The sequence below is a fragment of the Anthonomus grandis genome, chromosome 20, assembly GCF_022605725.1.
Source record: "Anthonomus grandis grandis chromosome 20, icAntGran1.3, whole genome shotgun sequence".
In the NCBI taxonomy this organism is placed as follows: domain Eukaryota; kingdom Metazoa; phylum Arthropoda; class Insecta; order Coleoptera; family Curculionidae; genus Anthonomus; species Anthonomus grandis.
In genome coordinates this window covers 5589396-5614394 of record NC_065565.1, presented here as the reverse complement: position 1 = coordinate 5614394, position 24999 = coordinate 5589396, and the positions used below count along the sequence as shown (strand labels likewise).

Genomic DNA, 24999 nt, shown 5'->3' with positions numbered 1-24999 from the left:
TTTATCGGTGCAAATGTCTTACTGCTCGATCCACAGAGGGTTTTCGGTGGTGTTGAGGTCGTCTATGATCGCTTTCTTGATTAAAGCGTCTTTTTTCTTTAAATCGTCGGTTGGGGATAGTACCCAGTGTCTCAGACAGCAACATACCACTATGAAAAACAGCACTCCTACTATAAGTAGGATCATGAGAGCTATCAGGGCTGCCAATGCTGGATCGAAGGATTCGTTCCTTGCCTGGAAATTAATTAATGTTAAAGTAGTTAAATTTGAATTTCCCGCCTTATCGCTGTGTACTGTTTGGACAGTAATTAATGGCAAATTAGTTTTTTCTTAATGGAGGTTGTAAAAGTGCCTAAAAACAACCAAAAAAATCTTATTCTACTTGTTTCTTAGATGAACAGTTTAGCGTAAATATAACAAAGTGTTTTTCAAAATTGATTTTCTCGAAAAGTATTAGTCCTAGAAAGAAATGTTATAAGCATTTTTGATAGAAAAACGCCTGGTCTATAACTTTAATTATTATACTTTTTGTCATTAGTCCAGTAGTTTTGGAGTTATGAACGAAAATAATTTTCAAAATTGATTTTCTCGATAAATATGCCTCTTAGAAAAAAAACTCGTAAGCATTTTTGATAGAAATATGCCTGGTCTATAACTTTAATCATTATACTTTTTTTTATTAGTCCAGTAGTTTTGAAGTTATGAACGAAAATAATTTTCAAAATTGATTTTCTCGATAAATATGCCTCTTAGAAAAAAAAACTCGTAAGCATATTTGATAGAAATATGCCTGGTCTATAACTTTAATCATTATACTTTTTTTTATTAGTCCAGTAGTTTTGGAGTTATGAACGAAAATAATTTTCAAAATTGATTTTCTCGATAAATATGCTTTCTACAAAAAAATGTATTTAACATTTTTGATAGAAAAACGCCTGGTCTATAACTTTAGTCATTATACTTTTTGTCATTAGTGCAGTAGTTTTAGAGTTATGAACGAAAATAATTTTCAAAATTGATTTTCTCGATAAATATGCCTCTTAGAAAAAAAAACTCGTAAGCATTTTTGATAGAAATATGCCTGGTCTATAACTTTAGTCATTATACTTTTTTTATTAGTCCAGTAGTTTTGGAGTTATGAACGAAAATAATTTTCAAAATTGATTTTCTCGATAAATATGCTTTCTACAAAAAAATGTATTTAACATTTTTGATAGAAAAACGCCTGGTCTATAACTTAAGTTATTATACTTTTTGTCATTAGTCCAGTAGTTTTAGAGTTATGAACGAAAATAATTTTCAAAACTGATTTTCTCGATAGATATCCCTCCTAGAAAAAAATCTCTTAAATATTTTTGATAGAAAAATGCCTGGTCTACAGTTTTGATAATAATACTTTTTTTCATTAGTCCAGTGGTTTTAGAGTTATAAACGAAAAAAAATTTAAAAATTGATTTTCTCGATAAATATGCCTTTTAGAAAAAAATGTTATAAGCCTTTTTAATAGAAAAATGCCTGGTCTATAAGTTTAGTAATAACACTTTTTTTCATTAGTCAAGTAGTTTTTGAGTTATAAACCAAAATAATTTTTAAAACTGATTTTCTCGATAAATATTTATCCCAGAAAAAAATTTCTTAAACATTTTTTAAAGAAAAACGCCTGCTCTATAACTTTTATAATTATACTTTTTTTCATTTGTCCAGTAGTTTTGGAGTTATAAACCAAATGAATTTCCAAAATTGATTTTCTCGATAAATATCCATCCTAGAAAAAAAAGTCATAAGCATTTTTGACAGAAAAGCGCCTGGTCTATAACTTTTATAATAACATTTTTTTTCATTAGTCCAGCAGTTTTAGAGTTATAAACCAAAAAAGCTTTCAAAATTGATTTTCTTAATAAATATGCCTCCTAGAAAAAAATGTCTTAAACATTTTTGATAGGAAAACGCCTGCTCTATAACTTTGGTAATAATACTTTTTTTGATTAGTCCAGTAGTTTTGGAGTTATAAACAAAAATAATTTTTAAAATTGATTTTCTCGATAAATATCCCTTCTAGAAAAAAATGTCGTAAGAATTTTTTATAGAAAAACACCTGGTATATAACTTTTAAATTTATACTTTTTTTCATTAGTCCAGTAGTTTTGGAGTTATAAACCAAAATAATTTTCAAAATTGATTTTGTCGATAAATATCGCTTCTAGAAAAAAAAGTCATAAGCATTTTTCATAGAAAAGCGCCTGGTCTATAACTTTTATATTTACAATTTTTTTCATTAGTCCAGTAGTTTTAGTGTTATAAACCAAAGTAATTTTCAAAATTGATTTTCTCGATAAATATCCCTCCTAGAAAAAAAAGTCATAAGCATTTTTGATAGAAAAACGCCTGGTCTATAACTTTGATAATAATACTTTTTTTCATTAGTCCAGTGGTTTTAGAGCTATAAACAAAATAAATTTTCAAAATTACATTCCTCCTCACCTATTTATAAACTTCCATTTATTTTTATACGTTTGTAAAAAAAAGTTCCCTATAACTTTTTTCCAGGATTTCTTTTCAACCCCGTTTTGATCGTTTAAACTTTTTCAACCCTCACTTTTCCCTCACTAACAAGCTACAACTCTTTTTTTTCACATGTTTCTTAAGGCATTTTTCCCCCCTATACAACCACGAAATTTAAATTTTCTTACATTTATTAGTTTAGACGCTATCAAATAAAAAACAACTTGCCTCCAGAGGCGATTTTCTCGGCTTTCCCATAAGACCCCATGTTAATTTTCTCAACCCCATTTGACCCACTTAATGTCAACCGATTTTCATAAAACTTGGTAGGCACCTTTATTGACTCCTTCGCAACACCCCCAACGATTTTCAGCACTAACTTTCGATTATTTTGTACAACAGAACCCTTACGAATACGTGAAGTATATGTTACATAGGCCCCCGGACTATTTCGCTTAGATCAATCGTCACTGGGACCAAGAATAGTCGAGGGTAGAGCTCATTGATGACAGATGGCGCCCAAATGACCAATGGTCAACTTGAGCAACTGACCCTTACCTGAACGAACGCCGGTACGACATTCTCTATAGCAAAACCTGCGTAGTAGTCCTTAAGGAAGTCGTACTCTGAGTCGATTATTTTTAGGACATTTGGCACCGGAACAATTGATTTAGTGGCAGGATCGATTGCCAGGATGTACATGTCGGTCCTGCAAAACAATCGTTAATAAAAGTGATTTACTGCACATGGAGACCCACCATTCCTCGTTCTTTCTACCATTGCTGTCAATGTGATACCGTATTTCATCGGGTATGATTAGGTAATGAGTGGCGTTACTCAGTTCACTAATAACTTCATCCTTCTCTTTCAGGACCTCCTCCTTCGGTCTGGACAGGATCACTCTGATCAGCTGCTCAGGTTCAAACACCCAGACCTACAAAACAGTCAACATACTCACTCCTCAATGTCACATAACTACGTACCTGGATTTGAGTATATGCCTCTCTCTCCGGATATCCCTCCTCTCTTGCTATCACATCAACAATGAACCTGTGCTGATTATTCTCAGCTAAGTAAGTTGCGGTGTAAACCTCTCCTTGGTCGCTTATGTTGAATGGTGGGGGGATTATTGAGCCGGAACTCTTGTCGGATCTGAAGTGGTAGAGGTTGGAGGCCTTAATGTAGTAGTGCAGGGTGCTGAAAAGTGAGTAAGTGTCAAAAATTGCTTTGAGGGAGAGAGAGGGAGAGGAGAATAGAGGGAGGTTCCTCCTCACTTGTAGATGTGTGTGATCATTGGAGGCTAGGAGGAGGGAGGAACTGCTATTAGGAATCGAGATATTCAATGTTCTTTGAGTGACAAATGATTTTGGTTCTTACAGGCACTCCTGTACTAAAAATGCCATTTTCTCGGCTCCTATTATAGGGATTTTAGTGTTTTTTTCATAAGAGCCTGAAATGGCCTCCAAAGAACCTTTAAACCGTATAATTGCCTAATTTTAACCAATAGGACCCGATATATTCCCTGTTCAATAAGTGACCAATGATTTTGTTTCTTACAGGCACTCCTGTACTAAAAATGCCAACTTCTCGACTACTATTACAGGGATTTTACTGTTTTTTTTTATGAGAGCCTAAAATGGCTTCCAAAGAACCCCTGGAGCCTATAATTGCTTAACTTTGACCAATAGGACCCGATATATTCACTATTCAATAAGTGACAAATGATTTTGTTTCTTACAGGCACTCCTCTACTGAAAATTCCAATTTCTTGACTCCTATTATAGGGATTTTAGTGTTTTTCTTATAAGAGCCTAAAATAGCCTTCGAAGAGTGCCTAGAGCCTATAATTGCTCAATTTTGACCAATAGGACCCGATATATTTATTATTCAATAAGTGACAAATGATTTTGTTCCTTACAGGCACTCCTGTACTAAAAATTCCAATATCTCGGCTCCTATTATAGGGATTTCACTGTTTTTTTCATAAGAGCCTAAAATGGCCTTCAAAGAACCCCTGGAGCCTAAAATTATGTAATTTTGGCCAATAGAACCCGAGATATTCACTATTTAACAAGTGACAAATGATTTTGCTTCTTACAGGCACTCCTGTACTAAAAATTCCAGTTTCTCGACTCTTATTGTAGGGATTTTAGTGTTTTTTTCATAAGAGCCTAAAATAACCTCCAAAGAACCCCTAGAGCCTATAATTGCTTAATTTTGACCATCAGGAACTGTTATATTAATTATTTAATAAGTGACAAATTATTTTGGTTCTTACAGGAACTCCTGTACTAAAAATTCCAATATCTCGGCTCCTATTATAGGGATTTTAGTGTTTTTTTCATAAGAGCCTAAAATGGCCTTCAAAGAACCCCTAGAGCCTATAATTGCTTAATTTTGACCATCAGGAACTGTTATATTAATTATTTAATAAGTGACAAATTATTTTGGTTCTTACAGGCACTCCTGTACTAAAAATTCCAATTTCTCCATTCCTATTATAGGAACTTTAGTGTTTTTTTCATAAGAGCCTAAAATGGCCTTCAAAGAACCCCTAGAGCCTATAATTGCTTAATTTTGACCATCAGGAACTGTTATATTAATTATTTAAAAAGTGACAAATTATTTTGTTTCTTACAGGCACTCCTGTACTAAAAATTCCAATTTCTCTACACCTATGATAGGGATTTTAGTGTTTTTTTCATAAGAGCCTAAAATGGCCTTCAAAGAACCCCCAGAGCCTATAATTGCTCAATTTTGACCAATGGGACTCGATATATTCACTATTCAATAAGTGACAAATGATTTTGGTTCTTACAGGCACTCCTGTACTAAAAATTCCAATTTCTCTACACCTATGACAGGAATTTTAGTGTTTTTTTCATAAGAGCCTAAAATGGCCTTCAAAGAACCCCTAGAGCCTATAATTGCTTAATTTTGACCAACAGGACCCGATATATTCGTTATTCAATAACTGACAAATGAGTTTATTTCTTACAGGCACTCCTGTACTAAAAATTCCAATTTCTCCACTCCTATTATAGGAATTTCGCTGTTTTTTTCATAAGAGCCTAAAATGGCCTTCAAAGAACCCCTGGAGCCTAAAATTATGTAATTTTGGCCAATAGGACCCAATATATTCACTCTTCAATAAGTGACAAATGATTTTGTTACTTACAGTCACCCCTGCCCTAAAAATTCCAATTTCTCGACTCCTATAACAGGAATTTTAGTGTTTTTTTCAAAAAACCCTAAAAAACTAATAACCCCACCATATAAATCTGCTACTTACCCATTAGCTCCATTATCTGGATCGAAAGCGGTCACATTCGTAATAAACTGGTTCACATTCGCCATTGCGTTAACAGCCGCATAGTAAATCGAGTTCTGGAAATGCGGTTCGTTGTCGTTTTCATCGTTAACTGTCACCACTATATGGGCAACATTCGGTTCGGCCAGTAGTCCTAAAACAGTCAATACCTATCAATCTACAAATTAATGAGCAAAAGTCCACTGATTACCGTCGTTTTTTAACTCCATTAAGAGCTCATCGGTCACGTAATAATCAGGATCGTAATTCGCGACAACGGTCAACTCGTACTCATCTTTGGTTTCTCTATCAAAGGACTTCTGAGTGTACAAATGTCCGGTGACCTTGTCCAGTTTGAAATCGCCATCTTGATTTCCCATTAGGATGTAGTAGTACACGGGGGTCTGTCTGTCCTTGTCGATCACCTCCACATGCCCTAAGAGTACGCGCGTTAAAGTGAAACAGAAACTGTTTTCAAGATAAGGATGAAAAAGTGGGGATGTAGCAAATATATTTACATAGTGTCGGGTAACAGTTGTTTGGTTGCCATTCCGTACATCAGGACAGCACCCACTTGTAAATTAGAAGGAATAAGAGTACTTAAGGAGTTGTGCGAAAAATGCCATTGTTGACCTTAAAATTGGTTTTCAAAAATGCCAGATTTCATGTAATAAGAGCCATGACCTTCCAGAAGGTCACATTAGGTTAAGAAGGATAAAACTAAGTGAAAATCGTTGGAATAATTAAGAGGGAGCCCATAGGTTCAATGTCAACCTTCTGACTGACCTTGGATTGTTAGAGGATTGTGGTGTCATCTGCAAATGTGATGAAATTATCGGTGGGAGGAGGAAGTCCCACTTCTCGGCTTTCGACTTTTTGAAAAGTTTTACTTTATGATTTGTTCTATTTTTAATTGGGAATTTAATTTTAAAAGAAAATCTTTAATACTCCCACTAGTGTTCCAGAAAATGAGTTTTTCCCAATTTTCTGAAAAATTCTCGGGCTTAAAAATTATTTTTTTATTGCGTCTGATGCGCATTGAGATTCTAAACAATTTTTGTCATAACAATTTCTTTCTCCAACCAATAGTTTTCCAGAAAAAAAAATAAAAACTAAAATTATTGACATTTTCCCAGGGGTGCCCCTTTGGATTTTTGGGTATAATTTTTTTTTTGTACATTTTTCAAAAAAGTGTAATTAGACTTTTTTGAAGCTTTTTGAACGATCTATCCATTTCCAGAAAAAAAAAATTATTTTTTGCAAAAAATTTTTTTCCAAATTTTTCATCAAAAATTATTGATTTTTTAAAAATCCTCTGTAACTTCTTTATTTTGAGATTTATGGCTAAATGAGATTCTATATGATTTGTTCTATTTTTAATTTAGAACCTAATGCTAAAAGAAAATTTTCCATTTTCTTAATAGTTTTTGAGAAAATAAATAAAAACTGTTAAGAGGTTTTTCCTAATTTTTTCAAAAACTATTGAATTTAAAAATTATTTTTTTATTGCATCTGATGCGCATTAACATTTCAAACAATTTTTATCCTAACAATTTTTTTCTCCAACTAATAGTCTTCAAGAAAAAAAATAAAAACTAAAATTATTGACATTTTCCCAGGGGTACCCCTTTGGATTTTTTGAGGAAGACTCTTTTGGGTATAATTCTTTTTTCGTACATTTTCCAAAAAAGTGTAATGAGACTTTTTTGAAGCTTTTTGAACAATGTATCCATTAAGAGAAAAAAAAAATTTTCTCGCAAAAAATTTTTTTTTTAAATTTTTGATCAAAAAATTATTGATTTTTTAAAAAATCCTCCATAACTTCTTTATTTTAAGATTTATGGCTAAATGTAATTCTACATGATTTATTCTATTTTTAATTTTGAAACTAATGCTAAAAGAAAATTTTCCATTTTCTCAATATTTTTCGAGAAAAAGAAGAAAAACCGTTAAGAGGATTCTCCCAATTTTCTGGAAAATTATTGGACTTAAAAATTATTTTTCTATTGCATCTGATGCGCATTGACATTCCAAACAATTTTTATTATAACAATTTTTTTCTCCAACCAATAGTTTTCCAGAAAAAAAATAAAAACTAAAATTATGGACATTTTCCCAGGGGTACCCCTTTGGATTTTTTGAGGAAGACTGTTTTGGGTATAATTCTTTTTTCGTACATTTTTTAAAAAAGTTTTATAAGACTTTTTTAAAGCTTTTTGAACGATGTATCCATTTCCAGAAAAAAAAAAGTTTTTCTGCAAAAAAATTTTTTTCAAATTTTCGGTCAAAAAATTATTGATTTTTTAAAAATCCTCCATAACTTCTTTATTTTAAGATTTATGGCTAAATACGATTTTACATGATTTATTCTATTTTTAATTTCGAAACTAATGCTAAAAGAAAATTTCTCATTTTCTCAATAGTTTTTGAGAAAATGAGGAAAAACCGTTAAAAGGTTTTTCCTAATTTTCTGAAAAACTGTTAAATTTAAAAATTATTTTTTTATTGCATCTGATGCGCATTGACATTCCAAACAATTTTTATTCTAACAATTTTTTTCTTCAACTAATAGTCTTCAAGAAAAAAAATAAAAACTAAAATTATTGACATTTTCCCATTGGTACCCCTTTGGATTTTTTGAGGAAGACTGTTTTGGGTATAATTTTTTTTTCGTACATTTTTTAAAAAAGTTTTATTAGACTTTTTTGAAGCTTTTTGAACAATGTATGCATTTCCAGAAAAAAAATTTATTAAAAAAAAAATTTTTTTTTCAAATTTTTGATCCAAAAAGTTATTGATTTTTTAAAAATCCTCCATAACTTCTTTATTTTGAAATTTATGGCTAAATACGATTTTACATGATTTATTCTATTTTTAATTTCGAAACTAATGCTAAAAGAAAATTTCTCATTTTCTCAATAGTTTTTGAGAAAATGAGGAAAAACCGTTAAAAGGTTTTTCCTAATTTTCTGAAAAACTGTTAAATTTAAAAATTATTTTTTTATTGCATCTGATGCGCATTGACATTCCAAACAATTTTTATTCTAACAATTTTTTTCTTCAACTAATAGTCTTCAAGAAAAAAAATAAAAACTAAAATTATTGACATTTTCCCATTGGTACCCCTTTGGATTTTTTGAGGAAGACTGTTTTGGGTATAATTTTTTTTTCGTACATTTTTTAAAAAAGTTTTATTAGACTTTTTTGAAGCTTTTTGAACAATGTATGCATTTCCAGAAAAAAAATTTATTAAAAAAAAAATTTTTTTTTCAAATTTTTGATCCAAAAAGTTATTGATTTTTTAAAAATCCTCCATAACTTCTTTATTTTGAAATTTATGGCTAAATACGATTTTACATGATTTATTCTATTTTTAATTTCGAAACTAATGCTAAAAGAAAATTTCTCATTTTCTCAATAGTTTTTGAGAAAATGAGGAAAAACCGTTAAAAGGTTTTTCCTAATTTTCTGAAAAACTGTTAAATTTAAAAATTATTTTTTTATTGCATCTGATGCGCATTGACATTCCAAACAACTTTTGTCATAATAATTTCTTTCTCCAACCAATAGTTTTCCAGAAAAAAAAATAAAAACCGACATTATGAACATTTTCCCAGAGTATTCACCTTTTTTTAAAAAAAAAATCATTTAAATTTGCTTTATTACACTTTGCCTGAACGATATTTATAAAAATCACGAATACTTCCCAATAAATGATCCATATAACCTCTATTCTTTATTGAAAAAAAATCTCTTGATTAGTAACGATTTACCATCAATCAATTGAGGGTAAATCTTCCATAAATGGATGTATTTTCATAAAAACCACTAAATATGAAAAAAATCTAATGGGTCAAAATCCGGAGCTCGCGCGGGCCAATCGATACCAATAACGTAATAGAGGGTAACAGGTAACTTTCTGGAGTTATGACGGAGATTAATGCTGATCTAGTGGTGAAAAACCGACTTTTCGATTTTCTACCGCATCCCAGGTTCCTGTAACATCCTGGCTCTTCTGGAAATGTTACTCTTTCGACGTATTTGGATCAAATACAGACGGAGGGTATAATTTTATAGCGATCATCAACGATTTCTGGAGGTATGACGGAGATTAATGCAGATCTAGTGGTCAAAAACCGACTTTTCGACTTTCCACCGCATCCCAGGTTCCTGTAACATCCTGGATCTTCTGGAAATGTTACTTTTCTAATGTATTTAGACCGAATACAGATGGAGGGTATAATTTAGACGGAGGGGATAAACTAACTGTTACATTATCTTCAGGGGTGGAGAATACGGGGAGGGCATGGGACAAAATTACTCCAAACTTATGGAGTATTTAATAAGGAAGATTTATTGTCTTAAGCTCATTATTATTGAGAAAAATGCATTTTTGAAAATTCCATCGTTTTTCCTTGTGTTCGAGATTAATTAATTTCAGTGTTAATGTTAGAAACTGGATGCACGAGGGGTTATTGGATTAAGATGGATTGGCCACCTCGCCACCCAGATCTGAATCCATTAGATTTTTATTTTCAGGGTGGTATGAACTATATGGTGTACACAATAGAGAATTCAAACTCAATAAACCCTTTTTCTGAAGTTTTACGTGCATCGCATGGGATTAATTTGAAAATTTGTTGAGTCAAAAATTAAAAAAAAAAATTATTATTAAAAAAAATTTTTTTTTGGAATTGGATATATTGCTAAAAATGTTTCAAAAAAGTCTTATAAAACTTTTTTGAAAAATGTACCAAAAAAAAGTTATACCCAAAAAAGTGTACCTCAAAAAATCCAAAGAGGTATCCCTGGAAAAATCTTCATAATGTTGGTTTTTATTTTTTTTCTGGAAAACTATTGGTTGCAGAAAAATATTGTTTAAACAAAAGTTGTTTGGAATCTCAACGCGCATCAGATGCAATGAAAAAATAATTTTTAAGTCGAGTAGTTTTCCAGAAAATTGCGAAAAACCTCTAACCAGTTTTTCCTTATTTTCTCAAAAACTACTGGGAAAATCAAAGATTTTCTTTCAGCATTAGATTCCTTTTCAAAAATAGAACAAATCATATAGAATAAAATTTTGTCGTAAGTCAAAAAATAAGGAAGTTATGGACGATTTTTGAAAAATTGGAAAATTTTTTGAGCCAAAAATCAAAAAATTTAATAATTTTTTTTTAATTTTTTTTTTTTGGAAACCGTTAAAACGCGTACAAAACAACAAAAAAGTCTTATAAAACTTTTTTGAAAAATGTACCAAAAAAAAGTTATACCCAAAAAAGTGTACCTCAAAAAATCCAAAGGTATCCCTGGAAAAATCTTCATAATCTTGGTTTTTATTTTTTTTCTGGAAAACTATTGGTTGGAGAAAAAGATTGTTAAAACAAAAGTTGTTTGGAATGTCAATGCACATCAGATGCAATAAAAAAATAATTTTTAAGTCGAGTAGTTTTCCAGAAAATTGCGAAAAACCTCTAAACAGTTTTTGCTTATTTTCTTGAAAACTACTGGAAAAATTAAAGGTTTTCTTTCAGCATTAGATTCCTTTTCAAATACAGAACAAATCCTATAGAATAAAATTTTGTCGTAAATCAAAAAATAAGGAAGTTATGGACGATTTTTGAAAAATTGGAAAATTTTTTGAGCCAAAAATCAAAAAATTTAATAATGTTTTTTTAATTTTTTTTTTTTTGGAAACCGTTAAAACGCGTAAAAAGCAACAAAAAAGTTTTATAAAACTTTTTTGAAAAATGTACCAAAAAAAAAGTTATACCCAAAAAAGTCCAAAGGGGTATCCCTGGAAAAATCTTCATAATCTTGGTTTTTATTTTTTTTCTGGAAAACTATTGGTTGGAGAAAAAGATTGTTTAAACAAAAGTTGTTTGGAATATCAACGCGCATTAGATTCAATAAAAAAATAATTTTTTAGTCCAGTAGTTTTCCAGAAAATTGCGAAAAACCTCTAACCAGTTTTTCCTTATTTTCTCAAAAACTACTGGGAAAATCAAAGATTTTCTTTCAGCATTAGATTCCTTTTCAAAAATAGAACAAATGTTATAGAATAAAATTTTGTCTTAAATCAAAAAATTAGGAAGTTATGGACGATTTTTGAAAATTTTGAAAATTTTTGAGCCAAAAATTAAAAAAAATTTCTTTTTTTTTTTAAATTATTTTTTTTTTGGAAACCGATAAAACGCGTAAAAAACAACAAAAAAGTCTTATAAAACTTTTTTGAAAAATGTACCAAAAAAAAGTTTTACCCAAAAAAGTCTACCTCAAAAAATCCAAAGAGGTATCCCTGGAAAAATCTTCATAATGTTGGTTTTTATTTTTTTTCTGGAAAACTATTGGTTGGAGAAAAAGATTGTTTAAACAAAAGTTGTTTGGAATGTCAATGCGCATCAGATGCAATGAAAAAATAATTTTTAAGTCGAGTAGTTTTCCAGAAAATTGCGAAAAACCTCTAACCAGTTTTTCCTTATTTTCTCAAAAACTACTGGGAAAATTAAAAATTTTCTTTAAGCATTAGATTTTTTTTCAAAAATAGAACAAATCATATAGAATAACATTTTGTCGTAAATCAAAAAATAAGGAAGCTATAATTCAACAAACCCTTTTTTCGAAGGGATTAATTTGAGGGAGATTAATTCAAATCTTGTTAGGCAGAAATTGCTATAGTGCAATTAAAGTTGCTTAAGCAGAAATGCCAGAAAAACAACATATTCTCATTTAACACACATTCGTGAAATTTAGGTGCACAATGACCGATGCTCGACAAAACATTTGACACAATTCAACGAATGATCATGTGAAGATCCTTTGAAGAAACAGTTAAACAAACGGAATAAACAGACTCACTATGTAGTTCTGATAAACAAATCGTGTCCCAGGATGTCTCAGAACATGTTGCGAGCCTTGCGAGGGAGAGAGAGAGAGAGCACATTTGCTTACTCTCTCACTATCACTATTGATCTTACCTATTAATGCATCAGCGTTATTATTCTCCGTGACGTAAAAGTGGTAGGGGTTGGCCGACTTTGAACTGGGAAAGTGGGGAATCTTGGTGCCCTCGTTGATCAGCTCGACCACCAGATGTCGTTCTTCTTGGAACCATTTCGGGTATCCATGGTCCCTGGCCACTAAAACGACCTGAAACGTTAGAAGTGAGGGATGTCAACGAGGAGTAAAAATATGGCGGATTTACATTGAACAACGTTTGATTCTCGTTGTTTAGGTCTCGAATGAGCTTCAGTTCGCCATTTTGTTCGTCAATGGAGAACGTGTCGGTTTCTTGCACAATTCGGTCGTTGTTCTTCAAGTGATAAGTGACTCGACCGTTTTCCCCTTGGTCCTTGTCGGTTGCCTTCACCACCAGCAGGATCAGGTCTTTCCTTGCTGTATCCTACAAGCATTTTGATGTAAACACACTCACATAGAAAGAGATCAACTGATTCATTCATACTTGCAAAATGTCCAAGGTGGAATCAGGCAAATAAGGCATAACAAACACTGGCTTGTGATTGTTGATGTTGATTACGTGGACTTTGATTGTTGCTCGATCGAATAGTGCGCCATGACCCCCACCATCTCTGGCTTCAACTGTTAGGTCGAAGGTTTTCGTAAGACCCATCAAGGACTTGTGAGCGTAGAGGATGCCCGTGTCCAGACCGATGAGGAATATGTCTGAAACAATATTGAAATGAATAAGAAAACCTGGAACTAGCAGCAAACAAGTACAATCTTACCATTGTCATTGCCAGATATGATGGAATAGTGCACGTTCCCGTTTACTCCCGAATCCAAGTCAGTCGCGTTCAATTGAATTAACGGGGCAGGAGGGTTCAACCTCACGTCCTCCATTACATTGACTTCGTAGGAATCGTCTGCAAACTGCGGCGCATTATCGTTCAGATCGTTAATGGTGATGTAGATCGGCACCGATCTCGATCGTCTGATGTTCACTGGGGCGTTATCGTGTGCTAAAACCAGACAAATGTAAATGACTCTTTAATAATTAACGATTAAAAAGGACGCACTATGTATGTGGATGATGTGATGACAATATAAGCTAGAAAAATTAAGAAGGGAGACCTAGGAGTCAAACACCTAAAGCTGGGTTCCTTCTTGGAGATATAGGACAAATCATTCGATCAAATGAAACTGGATCGTAGTGAGATTAATAGGGATTAAGGTGGATCATGGACATACTATCTAATTAAAGGTGGATCATGGACAAACCATCAGTCTCCAGGTTATATTAAGCTTCAAATAAAGTCTAAAACTCACTAACAATTGTTTATCAAGCAACGGCTTCCTATAGTCTAAGTCTGGATTGATTTTTAAAGAAACGAGACAGTTTCAAGCAGAGAGAGCGACAAGGAGTGTGACGTCACTTGTTAGTTATGCGCTGTAAAAAGACCACACATCGATGCAAATGTTTGGTGCATGGGATGGAAGGAAATGCCCAAAGATTGACAGGGACAAATTGTGTGACGTAAGTCACATATATATAAATTTAAATGAAGTTATATCGAAGTTAAATATACAAGCAGTGTTATTAGATTGGATATTATCGACGAAAATCTTGTTCAGACGTACTGTTTTGAAAAGCAGTGATTCTGCAGATGAATTTTTTACTGGAAACATATGTGGGGTGGGTGGGGGGGCAAGGGTGATGTAATAAAAAAAAAATTAATTATTGTTAATTTTCTATAAGTGAATTGCTTACTAAATTTGATTTTTTACTTTAAAGCAATTATTATATGCAAAAAAAGATTTTTTTTGATAAGATTACCCGTAAACCCCCCACCCACCCTACACATTTATCCAATAAGAAAGTCTTCTGAAAAATCACTGTTTTTCGTCCATAATATCCAATCTACTAGCACTGCTTTTATATTAATATTTATTACTATACTTATATATAAATATATCAAATTTAAATAAACAAACTGTGTTATTAGATTAGATATTAATGGCAAAACCAGCTGTTATTCATGCATATTATTTTGGAAAACAATATTTTTGCAAATGAATTTTTACTGGTAAGCTGTGTGGGGTGGGTGGGGGGGGTAAGGGTTATTTAATATAAAATATAAATAAATTAATGTTAATTTTTTGGACCTAAAAAAGTGAATTATTTAATAAAATGAGTTTTCCTCTCTAAGGCAATTAATCTCTGCAAACATTTTTTTTTAACACTACCCTTACCCCCCCACCCACCCCACATTTTTGTCCAGTAAGAAACTCTTTTGAAAAGTCACTGTTTTTGTATTATATATTTATTATTTTAATTATATAATTATATCAAACTTAAATAAATAAACTGAGTTATTAGATTAGATATTAACGGTAAAACCAGCTGGTATTCATGCGTTAATTTGGAAAACAATGATTTTGCAGATGAATTTCTTACTGGTAAGCTGTGTGGGGTGGGTGGGGGGTTAAGGGTGCAGTATTATAAAAAAAATTAATTATTGTTATTTTTCTATACTAGAAAAAAATAATTATATAATAAAATAAATTTTCTTTACTAAGGTAATTATTTTCTGCAAAAAATTTTTTGTTTAATAAAAACACCCTTAACCCCCCCACCCACCCCACACGTTTATCCAGTAACAAATTCTTCTGCAAGATCACTATTTTTTGTTCATAATATCCAATCTAATAACACTGTTTTTGTATTAAATATTTATTAATATATATATGTATAATAATATCAAATTTAAATAAATAAACAGTGTTATTAGATTAGATATTAACGGCAAAACCAGCAGTTATTCGTGCGTATTATTTTAGAAAACAATGATTTTGCAAATGAATTTCTTACTTGGCAAATGTTTGGGGTGGGTGGGGGGGTAAGGATAGTTTAATATAAAAAATAAATTAATTATTGTTAATTTTTTGAAACCCCAAAATGTGAATTATATAATAAAATTAATTTTCTTCTCTAAGGCAATTATTCTCTGCAAAAAAAATACTTTTTCAATAACGTTACCCTTAAACCCCCCATCCACCCCTCACGTTTATCCAGTAAAAAATTATTCTGCAAGATTACTTTTTTTTGTCCATATTATCCAATCTAATAACACTGTATTTGTATTAAATATTTATTAATATAATTATATATAATTATATCAAAGTTAAATAAATAAACTGTGTTATTAGATTAGATATTAATGACGAAATTCGTGCATATTATTTTGAAAAATAGTGATTTTGTAGATCAATTTCTAACTGATTAATTGTGAGGGGTCGATGGGGGGTTAAGGGTGATATTATTAAAAAAAAAAATTTCAGAGAATAATTACCTTAGAGTAAAAAATTAATTTTATTAGATAATTTACTTTTTCGGGTTACAGAAAATTAACAATAATTTATTTATTTTTTATAATACACTACGCTTAACCCCCCACCCACCCCACAGAATTAACCAGTAAGAAATTGCTCTGCAAAATCACTGTTTTTCAAAATAGTACGTATGAGTTAACTAGACGACTTTGTCGATAATATCCAATTTAATAACACATTTTATTTATTTAAGTTTGATATAATTATATAAATTTATAATACAAAAACAGTCCTATTAGGTTGGATATTATGGACGAAAAAAAAAATTTTTTTCGAAGGATCTTCTTAATATTTGGGGTGGGTGGGGGGGTAAGGGTTTATTAATCAAAAAAAATGTTTTTGCAGAAAATATATGTGCAATATTTAATTTACCAAGAATGTTTATTTAAATTTAATATAACTTTATGTATAAATATTTAGTAAAAAAACAGTGTTATTAGATTTGATAATATGAACAAAAAATAGTGATCTTGCAGAAGAATTTATTACTGGATAAACGTGTGAGGTGGGTGGGGGGGTTAAGGTAGTTTAATATAAAAAATAAATAATTTATTTTTAATTTTCTATAACCTAAAAAAGTGAATTATTTAATAAAAATAAATTTTCTTTTCTGGGCCATTTATTTTCTACAAAAATCGATTTTTTCAATAAAATTACCCTTAACCCCCCACCCACCCCACACATTTATCCAGTAAAAAATTCTTCTGAAAAATTATTGTTTTACCTCCATATTATCCAATTTAATAGCACACTTTTTGTATTAAATATTTATTAATATACATATATATATATAATTATATCAAATTTAAATAAACAAACTGTTATTAGATTAGATATTAACGACGAAATCAGCTGTTATTCATACGTATTATTGTAAGAAACAATGATTTTTAAAAACAATTTCTTACTGGTTAATTCTGTGGAGTGAGTGGGGGGTTAAGGGTAGTGTATTACAAAAAATAAATAAATTATTGTTAATTTTCTGTGATCTGAAAAAGTTAATTATTTAATAAAATTAATTTTCTTCTCTAAGGCAATTATTCACTGCAAAAAAATTTTTTTTTTAATAACATCACCCTTAACCCCCCACCCACCCCACATGTTTATCCAGTAAGAAATTCTTCTGTAAGATCACTATTTTTTGTTCATATTATCCAATCTAATAACTCTGTTTTTGTATTAAATATTTATTAATATAAATATATATAACTATATAAAATTTAAATAAATAAACTTTGATATTAGATTGGATATAATCGACAAAATCGTCTTGTTCAAACGTACTGTTTTGAAAAACAGTGATTTTGCAGATAAATTTTTAACTGGGTAAATGTGTGGGGTGGGTGGGGGGTTAAGGGTAGTGTATTAAAAAAATAAATTAATTATTGTTAATTTTCTGTAACCTGAAAAAGTGAATTACTTATTAAAATTGATATTTTTCAATAACAATACCCTTAATCCTCCACCCACCCTGCACATTTACCCAGTAAAAAAGTCTTCTGAAAAATCACTGTTTTTCGTTCATATTATTAAATTTAATAGCACTGTTTTTGTATTTAATATTTCTTAATTTACATATATATAATTATATGAAATTTAAATAAACAAACTGTGTTATTAGATTAGATATTAACGAATCAGCTGTTATTCATACGTATTATTTTGGAAAACAATTATTTTTTAAAACAATTTTTTACTGGGTAAATGTGCAGGATGGGTGGGGGGTTAAGTATAGTTTAATATAAAAAATAAATAAATTATTGTTAATTTTCGTAACCTGAAAAAGTAAATTATTTAATAAAATTAATTTTCTTCTCTAAGGCAATTATTTTTAACAATAATTCCCTTTTTCATTAATATTACCCTTAGCCCCCCACCCACCCCACACATGTACCCAGTAAGAAATTCTTTTGAAAAATCACTGTTTTTCATCTATAATATCCAGTCTAATAACACTGTTTTTAAATTAAATATTTATTAATATACATATTTACAAATTATAATAAATTTAAATAAATAAACTGTGTTATTAGATTAGATAATAACGATAAAACCAGCTGCTATTCATGCGTATTATTTTGGAAAACAGTGATTTTTCAAAACAATTTTTACTGGTTAATTGTGTGGGGTGGGTGGGGGGTTAAGTAAAGTTTAATATAAAAAATAAATAAATTACTGTCAATTTTCTGTAATCTGAAAAAGTGAATTATTTAATAAAATTAATTTTCTTCTCTAAGGCAATTATTTTGAGCAATAATCTCGTTTTTTATTAATATTACCTTTAGCCTCCCACCCACCCCACAGGTTTATCCAGTAAGAAATTCTTCTGCAAGATCACTATTTTTTGTTCATATTATCAAATCTAATAACACTGTTTTTTTACTAAATATTTATACATAAAATTATATTAAATTTAAATAAATAAACTGTGTTATTACATTGGATATTATCGAGAAAATCGTCTAGTTAACTCATATGTATTATTTTGAAAAATAGTGTTTTTGCAGAAGAATTTCTCACTGGAAACATAGGGGTGGGTGGGGGGTTAAGGATAGTGTAATTAAAAAAAATTAATTATTGTTCATTTTCTGTAACCCGAAAAGGTGAATAATTTAATAAAATTAACTTTGTTCTCTAAGGTAATTATTCTCTGCAAAAAAATTTTTTTTTTTAATAACATCACCCTAAAGCCCCCACCCACCCCAAATATTTGCTCAGTAAGAAATTCCTTCGAAAAATCATTGTTTTTCGTCCATAATATCCAACCTAATAGGACTGTTTTTTTTAATTATATATTTATTAATATAAATATATATATAATTATATCAAATTTAAATAAACAACTTGTGTTATAAGATTAAATATTAATGACGAAATCAGCTCTTATTCGTGCATATTATTTTGAAAAACAGTGATTTTGCAGATCAATTTCTTACTGGTTTATTCTGTGGGGTGGGTGGGGGGTTAAGCGTAGTGTATTATAAAAAATAAATTAATTATTGTTAATTTTCTATAACCTAAAAAGATAAATTATTTAATAAAATTAATTTTTGTCTCTAAGGCAATTATTTTGAACAATAATTCCGTTTTTTATTAATATTACCCTTAGCCCCGCACCCACCCCACACATCTACCCAGTAAGAAATTCTTTTAAAAAATCACTGTTTTTCATCCATAACATACAATCTAATAACACTGTTTTTAAATTAATATTTATTAATATACATATTTATAAATTATATTAAATTTAAATAAATAAACTGCGTTATTAGATTAGATAATAACGATAAAACCAGCTGCTATTCATGCATATTATTTTGGAAAACAGTGATTTTTTAAAACAATTTTTACTGGTTAATTGTGTGGGGTGGGTGGGGGGGCAAGGTTAATGTTTTATAAAAAATAAATAAACTATTGTAAATTTACTGTAACCTACAAAAGTAAGTCTTTAAATAAAATTAATTTTTTTCTTTAAATCAATTATTATGTACAAAAAAAACCGTTTTTCATTAAAACTATCCCCAACCCCCCACCCACCCCACATAATTAATCAGTAAAAATTGTTTTAAAAAATCACTGTTTTCCAAAATAATATGCATGAATAGCAGCTGGTTTTATCGTTATTATCTAATCTAATAACGCAGTTTATTTATTTAAATTTAATATAATTTATAAATATGTATATTAATAAATATTAATTTAAAAACAGTGATTTTTCAAAAGAATTTTTTACTGGGTACATGTGTGGGGTGGGGGGGGGCTAAGGGTAATATTAATAAAAAAGGGAATTATTGTTCAAATTAATTGCCTTAGAGAAGAAAATTATTTTTTTTAAATAATTCACTTTTTTAGGTTACGAAAATTAAAAATAATTTATTTATTTTTTATAATACACTACGCTTAACCCCCCACCCACCCCACATGTTTATCCAGTAAGAAATTCTTCTGCAAGATCACTATTTTTTGTTCATATTATCCAAATCAATAACACTGTTTTTTTACTAAATATTCATACATAAAATTATATTAAATTTAAATACACATTCTTAATAAATTAAATATTGCATATATATTTTGTGCAAAAACATGTTTCTTATCAATACAACCCTTATCCCCCCACCCACCCCACCAATTTGCCTAGTAAGAAATTATTTTTAAAAATCACTGTTTTTCGTCCATATTATCCAATCCAATAACACTGTTTTTGTATTAAATATTTATTAATACAGTTATATTTAATTATATTAAACTTAAATTAACAAACTGTGTTATTACATTAGATATTAACGACAAAACCACCTCTTATTCATGCATATTATTTTAAAAACCAATTTCTTACCGGTTAATTGCTTAGGGTGGGTGGGGTTGGTGCATTATAAAGGGTAGTGCATCATAAAAAACAAACAAATTAATGAAAACTTTCCGTAACTTAAAAAAGTGAATCACTTAACCAACCTAATCTTCCTCTCTAAGGCAATTAATTATTTAACACCTAATCCAGGGATAACCCTCTCGAATACTCACCTATCACCTGCAAAACACAACTGCCAATAACCTCGAAGTCCAAAAACCCGGAGTTGGCCACGGTGACTTCCCCAGTACTCTCGTTAATTTGAAAGTTCTCACTGTGCTCTCCGGTGAGTTCATACAGGACCCTCCCGAACTCTCCCGCGTCCTTATCAACCGCTTTAACTTGCACCAATAACGTTCCATTAGGAGAATTCTCATCGATTGATACATTGTAAGAACTCTCGGTAAAAATTGGATCGTGATCGTTCAGGTTCACAACCTTCACTAGGACCAATGCAGAGACGTTAAGTTGAGGAACTCCACTGTCGTAGGCCCATACCTATATTAAAACACTCTTGAATCTTTCCTAATTAATTATAGTGAACTTACAGTAAAATTAAGCTCCTTGGTCTGTTCGTAGTCGATGATCTTCTTGATCTGGACGATGCCGGTGCCCTGGTTGATCTGGAAAAATTCACTTTCTGGATAGATGGCGTAACCGGCGATATCTGAGTCTTCGTCGAACGCTTTGTAGGTGGCCACGATCGTTCCTACGGGAAGTTCCTCCTTGATTTCCAGGTGGTACGTCGGGTGGTCCAGGGTCCATGGCGGCACGAAGTTTGGAGGTGAGTCGTTGATGTCTTGGATCGTTATCACTGGAATAAACAGGGTGATTGGGTGAGGAGTGAGTGGGTCACTGTGTTCCAGTGTATGTATATTGATAAATATTTAATACAAAAATAGTGCTATTAGATTTGATATTATTAACGGAAAACAGTGATTTTCAAAAGAATTTCTTACTGGGTAAATGTGTGGGGTGGGTGGGGGGGTAAGGGTTGTGTTGTTAAAAAACGATGTTAATGCAGACAATATATATGCAATATTTAATTTAATGAGAATGTTTATTTAAATTTAATGTAATTTTATATATAAATATTTAATATGAAAACAGTGTTATTAGATTGGATAATATGGACAAAAAACAGTGATTTTTCTAAAGAATTTCTTACTGGGTCAATTTGTGGGGTGGGTGGGGGGCTAAGGGTAGTGTTATTAAAAAAACTTTTTTTCACAGAAAATAATTGGCTTAGAGAAGAAAATTAATTATTATTATTTAATTAATTCAATTTTATTATTTAATTCACTTTTTGAGGTTTCAGAAAATTACCAATGATTTATTATTTTTTTTTATATTGAACTACCCTTACCCGCCCACCCACCCCACACAATTGACCAGTAAAAAATTGTTTTCAAAAATTATTGTTTTCCAAAATAATACGCACGAATGACAGCTGGTTTCATCATTAATATCTAATCTAATAACACTGTTTGTTTATGTAAATTTGATATAATTATATATATTTATAGTAATAAATATTTAATACAAATACAGTGTTATTAGATTGGATATTTTGGACGAAAAACAGTGATTTTTTCAAATGAATTTTTTACTGGATACATGTGTGGGGTGGGTGGGGGGCTAAGGGTAATATTAATAAAAAACGGGATTATTGTTCAAAATAATTGCCTTAGAGAAGAAAATTAATTTTATTATTTAATTCACTTTTTGAAGTTTCAGAAAATTACCAATGATTTATTATTTCTTTTATATTAAACTACCCTTGCCCCCCCACCCACCCCACATAATTGACCAGTGAAAAATTATCTTCAAAAATCACTGTTTTCCAAAATAATACGCATGAATAGCATCGGGTTTTGTCGTTAATATTAAATAACACAATTTATTTATTTAAAATTAATATAATTTGTATATATGAATATTAATAAATATTTAATTTAAAAACAGTGTTATTAGATTGGATATTATAGATAAAAAACAGTGATTTTTCAAAAGAATTTCTTACTGGTTACATGTGTGGGGTGGGTGGGGGGCTAAGGGTAATATTAATAAAAAACGGGATTATTGTTCAAAATAATTGCCTTAGAGAAGAAAATTAATTTTATTATATTTATTTCTTTTATTATATCCATTCACTTTTTCAGGTTACAGAAAATTACCAATGATTTATTTTTTTTTATATTAAACTATCCTTGACCCCCCACCCACCCCACATAATTGACCAGTGAAAAATTATCTTCAAAAATCATTGTTTTACAAAATAATACGCATGAATAAAAGCAGGTTTTGTCGTTAATATCTAACCTAATAACACAGTTTGTTTATTTAAATTTTATACTTTTATATATAGGTATATTAATAAATATTTAATACAAAAACAGTGTTATTAGATTGGACGTTATAGTCGAAAAACAGCGATTTTTCAAATAAATTTTTCACTAGATACATGTGTGGGGTGGGTGGGGGGGGGTAACGGTTGTTTTGATGAAAAATAATGCTTTTGCAGAAAATTTATATAAAATATTTAAATTATTAACACTGTTTATTTAAATTTGATATAATTTTAAGTATAAATATTTAGTATAAAAACAGTGTTATTAGATTGAATAGTATAGATGAAAAAAAAACGTTTATTTAAATTAAATTTATATAAACAAACAGTGTTACTAGATTTAATATAATCGATGAAATCGCCTTGTTCATACCTACTATTTTGAAAAAACCGTGATTTTTCAAAAGAATTTCTTACTGGATAAATGTGTACTCTCACGAGATGTGTAAAGGTTGTGTTAATGAAAAACAATGGTTTTGCAGAAAATATATAAGCATTATTTAATTTAATAGCACTGTTTATTTAAATTTGATTTAATTTTATATATAAATTTTAGGACAAAAATAGCGTTATTAGATTGAATATTATTAACAATTTATTTTAAGGCAAATCTATAATTAATTTTCTCTAGAGCGATAATTTTTTGCAAAAAAAAAAACATTTTTTAACAAAACTACCCTTACCCCCCCCACCCACCCCACACAATTGATCAGTGAAAAAATATTTTCAAAAATCATTGTTTTCTAAAATAATACGCATGAATAACAGCTGGCTTCGTCGTAATTATCTAATCTAATAACAAAGTTTGTTTATTTAAATTTGATATAATTAAATATATATATAATAAATATTTACTACAAAAACAGTGTTATTAGATTGGATATTATAAACGAAAAACCGTGATTTTCCAAAGGAATTTCTTACTGAGCAAATGTTTGGGGTGGGTGGGGGGGTAAGGGTTGTGTTAATGAAAAACTATGTTTCTTGCAGAAAATAATGCTTATAATAGAAAAAAAAATTAAGTTTAATAAATAATTAGCTTATTCAGGTTACATAAAATTATTCCTAATTTCTATACAATTATAGACAGCATGGAAAGTTTTGTAAGTGGTCTATTTTTGAGTCTTGGCTACTTTTACTTTAAATTCTGCTTCTTTATTGTTTATTATATTTTCGTCTTAATTTAGTTAATAAAAATAAATAAATTATAATTACGTTTTCTAACAACACAACCCTTACCTTAAAAATTCTTCTGCAAAATCACTGTTTTTCAGTACTTTCCAAAAAATTTATATAAATAAAATTACAAATTAAAAAAATTGAAATATATATTTTTTTTAAGACTGTTGATAAAATTTCCAGAATTTTCAGAAATCATCCCTTAATCATGCGTAATATTTTGAAAAATCGTAATTTTGTAGAATAATTTATAACTGGGTAAATGTGTGAGGTGAGTGGGGGAGCAAGGGTAGTGTTTATGAAAAACCGTGTTTTTTGGAGAAACTAATCGATTTAGAGAAAAAATTTAATTTATTAATTAATTTACTTATTCAGTTTACATAAAATTAACTATAATTTATATTACTTTATATTAATATTTGTTTTTATACAATTATACACAGCATAAAAAGTTTTGTGTATTTTTTTCAAATCAATTTATCAAACAAATTATAATGAAATTTTTCTAAAGTAATAATTTTTTGCAAAAACATTGTTTTTCATTAACAGAACCATTGTCCCCCCACCCACCTCAAACATTTGCCCAGTAAGAAATTCTTTTGAAAATTCACTGTTTTTCATTTATAATATCTAATCTACTAACACTGCTTTTATATTAATTATTTATTACTATACTTATATATAAATATATCAAATTTAAATAAACAAACTGTGTTATTAGATTAAATATTAACGACAAAACCAATTGCTATTCATGCGTATTATTTTGGAACACAGTGATTTTTTAAAAAAATTTTTACTGGTTAATTGTGTGGGGTGGGTGGGGGGGCAAGAGTAGTGTATTATAAAAAAAAATAAACTATTGTAAATTTACTGTAACCTAAAAAAGTAAGTCATTTAATAAAATTAATTTTTTTCTTTAAGTCAATTATTATGTAAAAAAAAAACGTTTTTCATTAA

The 24999-nt window shown here is 29.7% G+C and overlaps 1 protein-coding gene across 1 annotated transcript in view; it reads right to left on the bottom strand.

Moving 5' to 3' along the window:
- LOC126747887 (cadherin-87A) overlaps window positions 1–24999 on the bottom strand; it is a 100568-nt gene that overhangs the window by 6727 nt on the left and 68842 nt on the right. The window contains 12 exon segments of the mRNA XM_050456800.1: window positions 23–234; window positions 3061–3211; window positions 3261–3436; window positions 3486–3699; window positions 5795–5966; window positions 6024–6248; window positions 12787–12958; window positions 13014–13211; window positions 13272–13492; window positions 13555–13788; window positions 20684–21008; window positions 21059–21324. Of these exon segments, the coding sequence (XP_050312757.1) occupies window positions 23–234; window positions 3061–3211; window positions 3261–3436; window positions 3486–3699; window positions 5795–5966; window positions 6024–6248; window positions 12787–12958; window positions 13014–13211; window positions 13272–13492; window positions 13555–13788; window positions 20684–21008; window positions 21059–21324 (2566 nt within the window).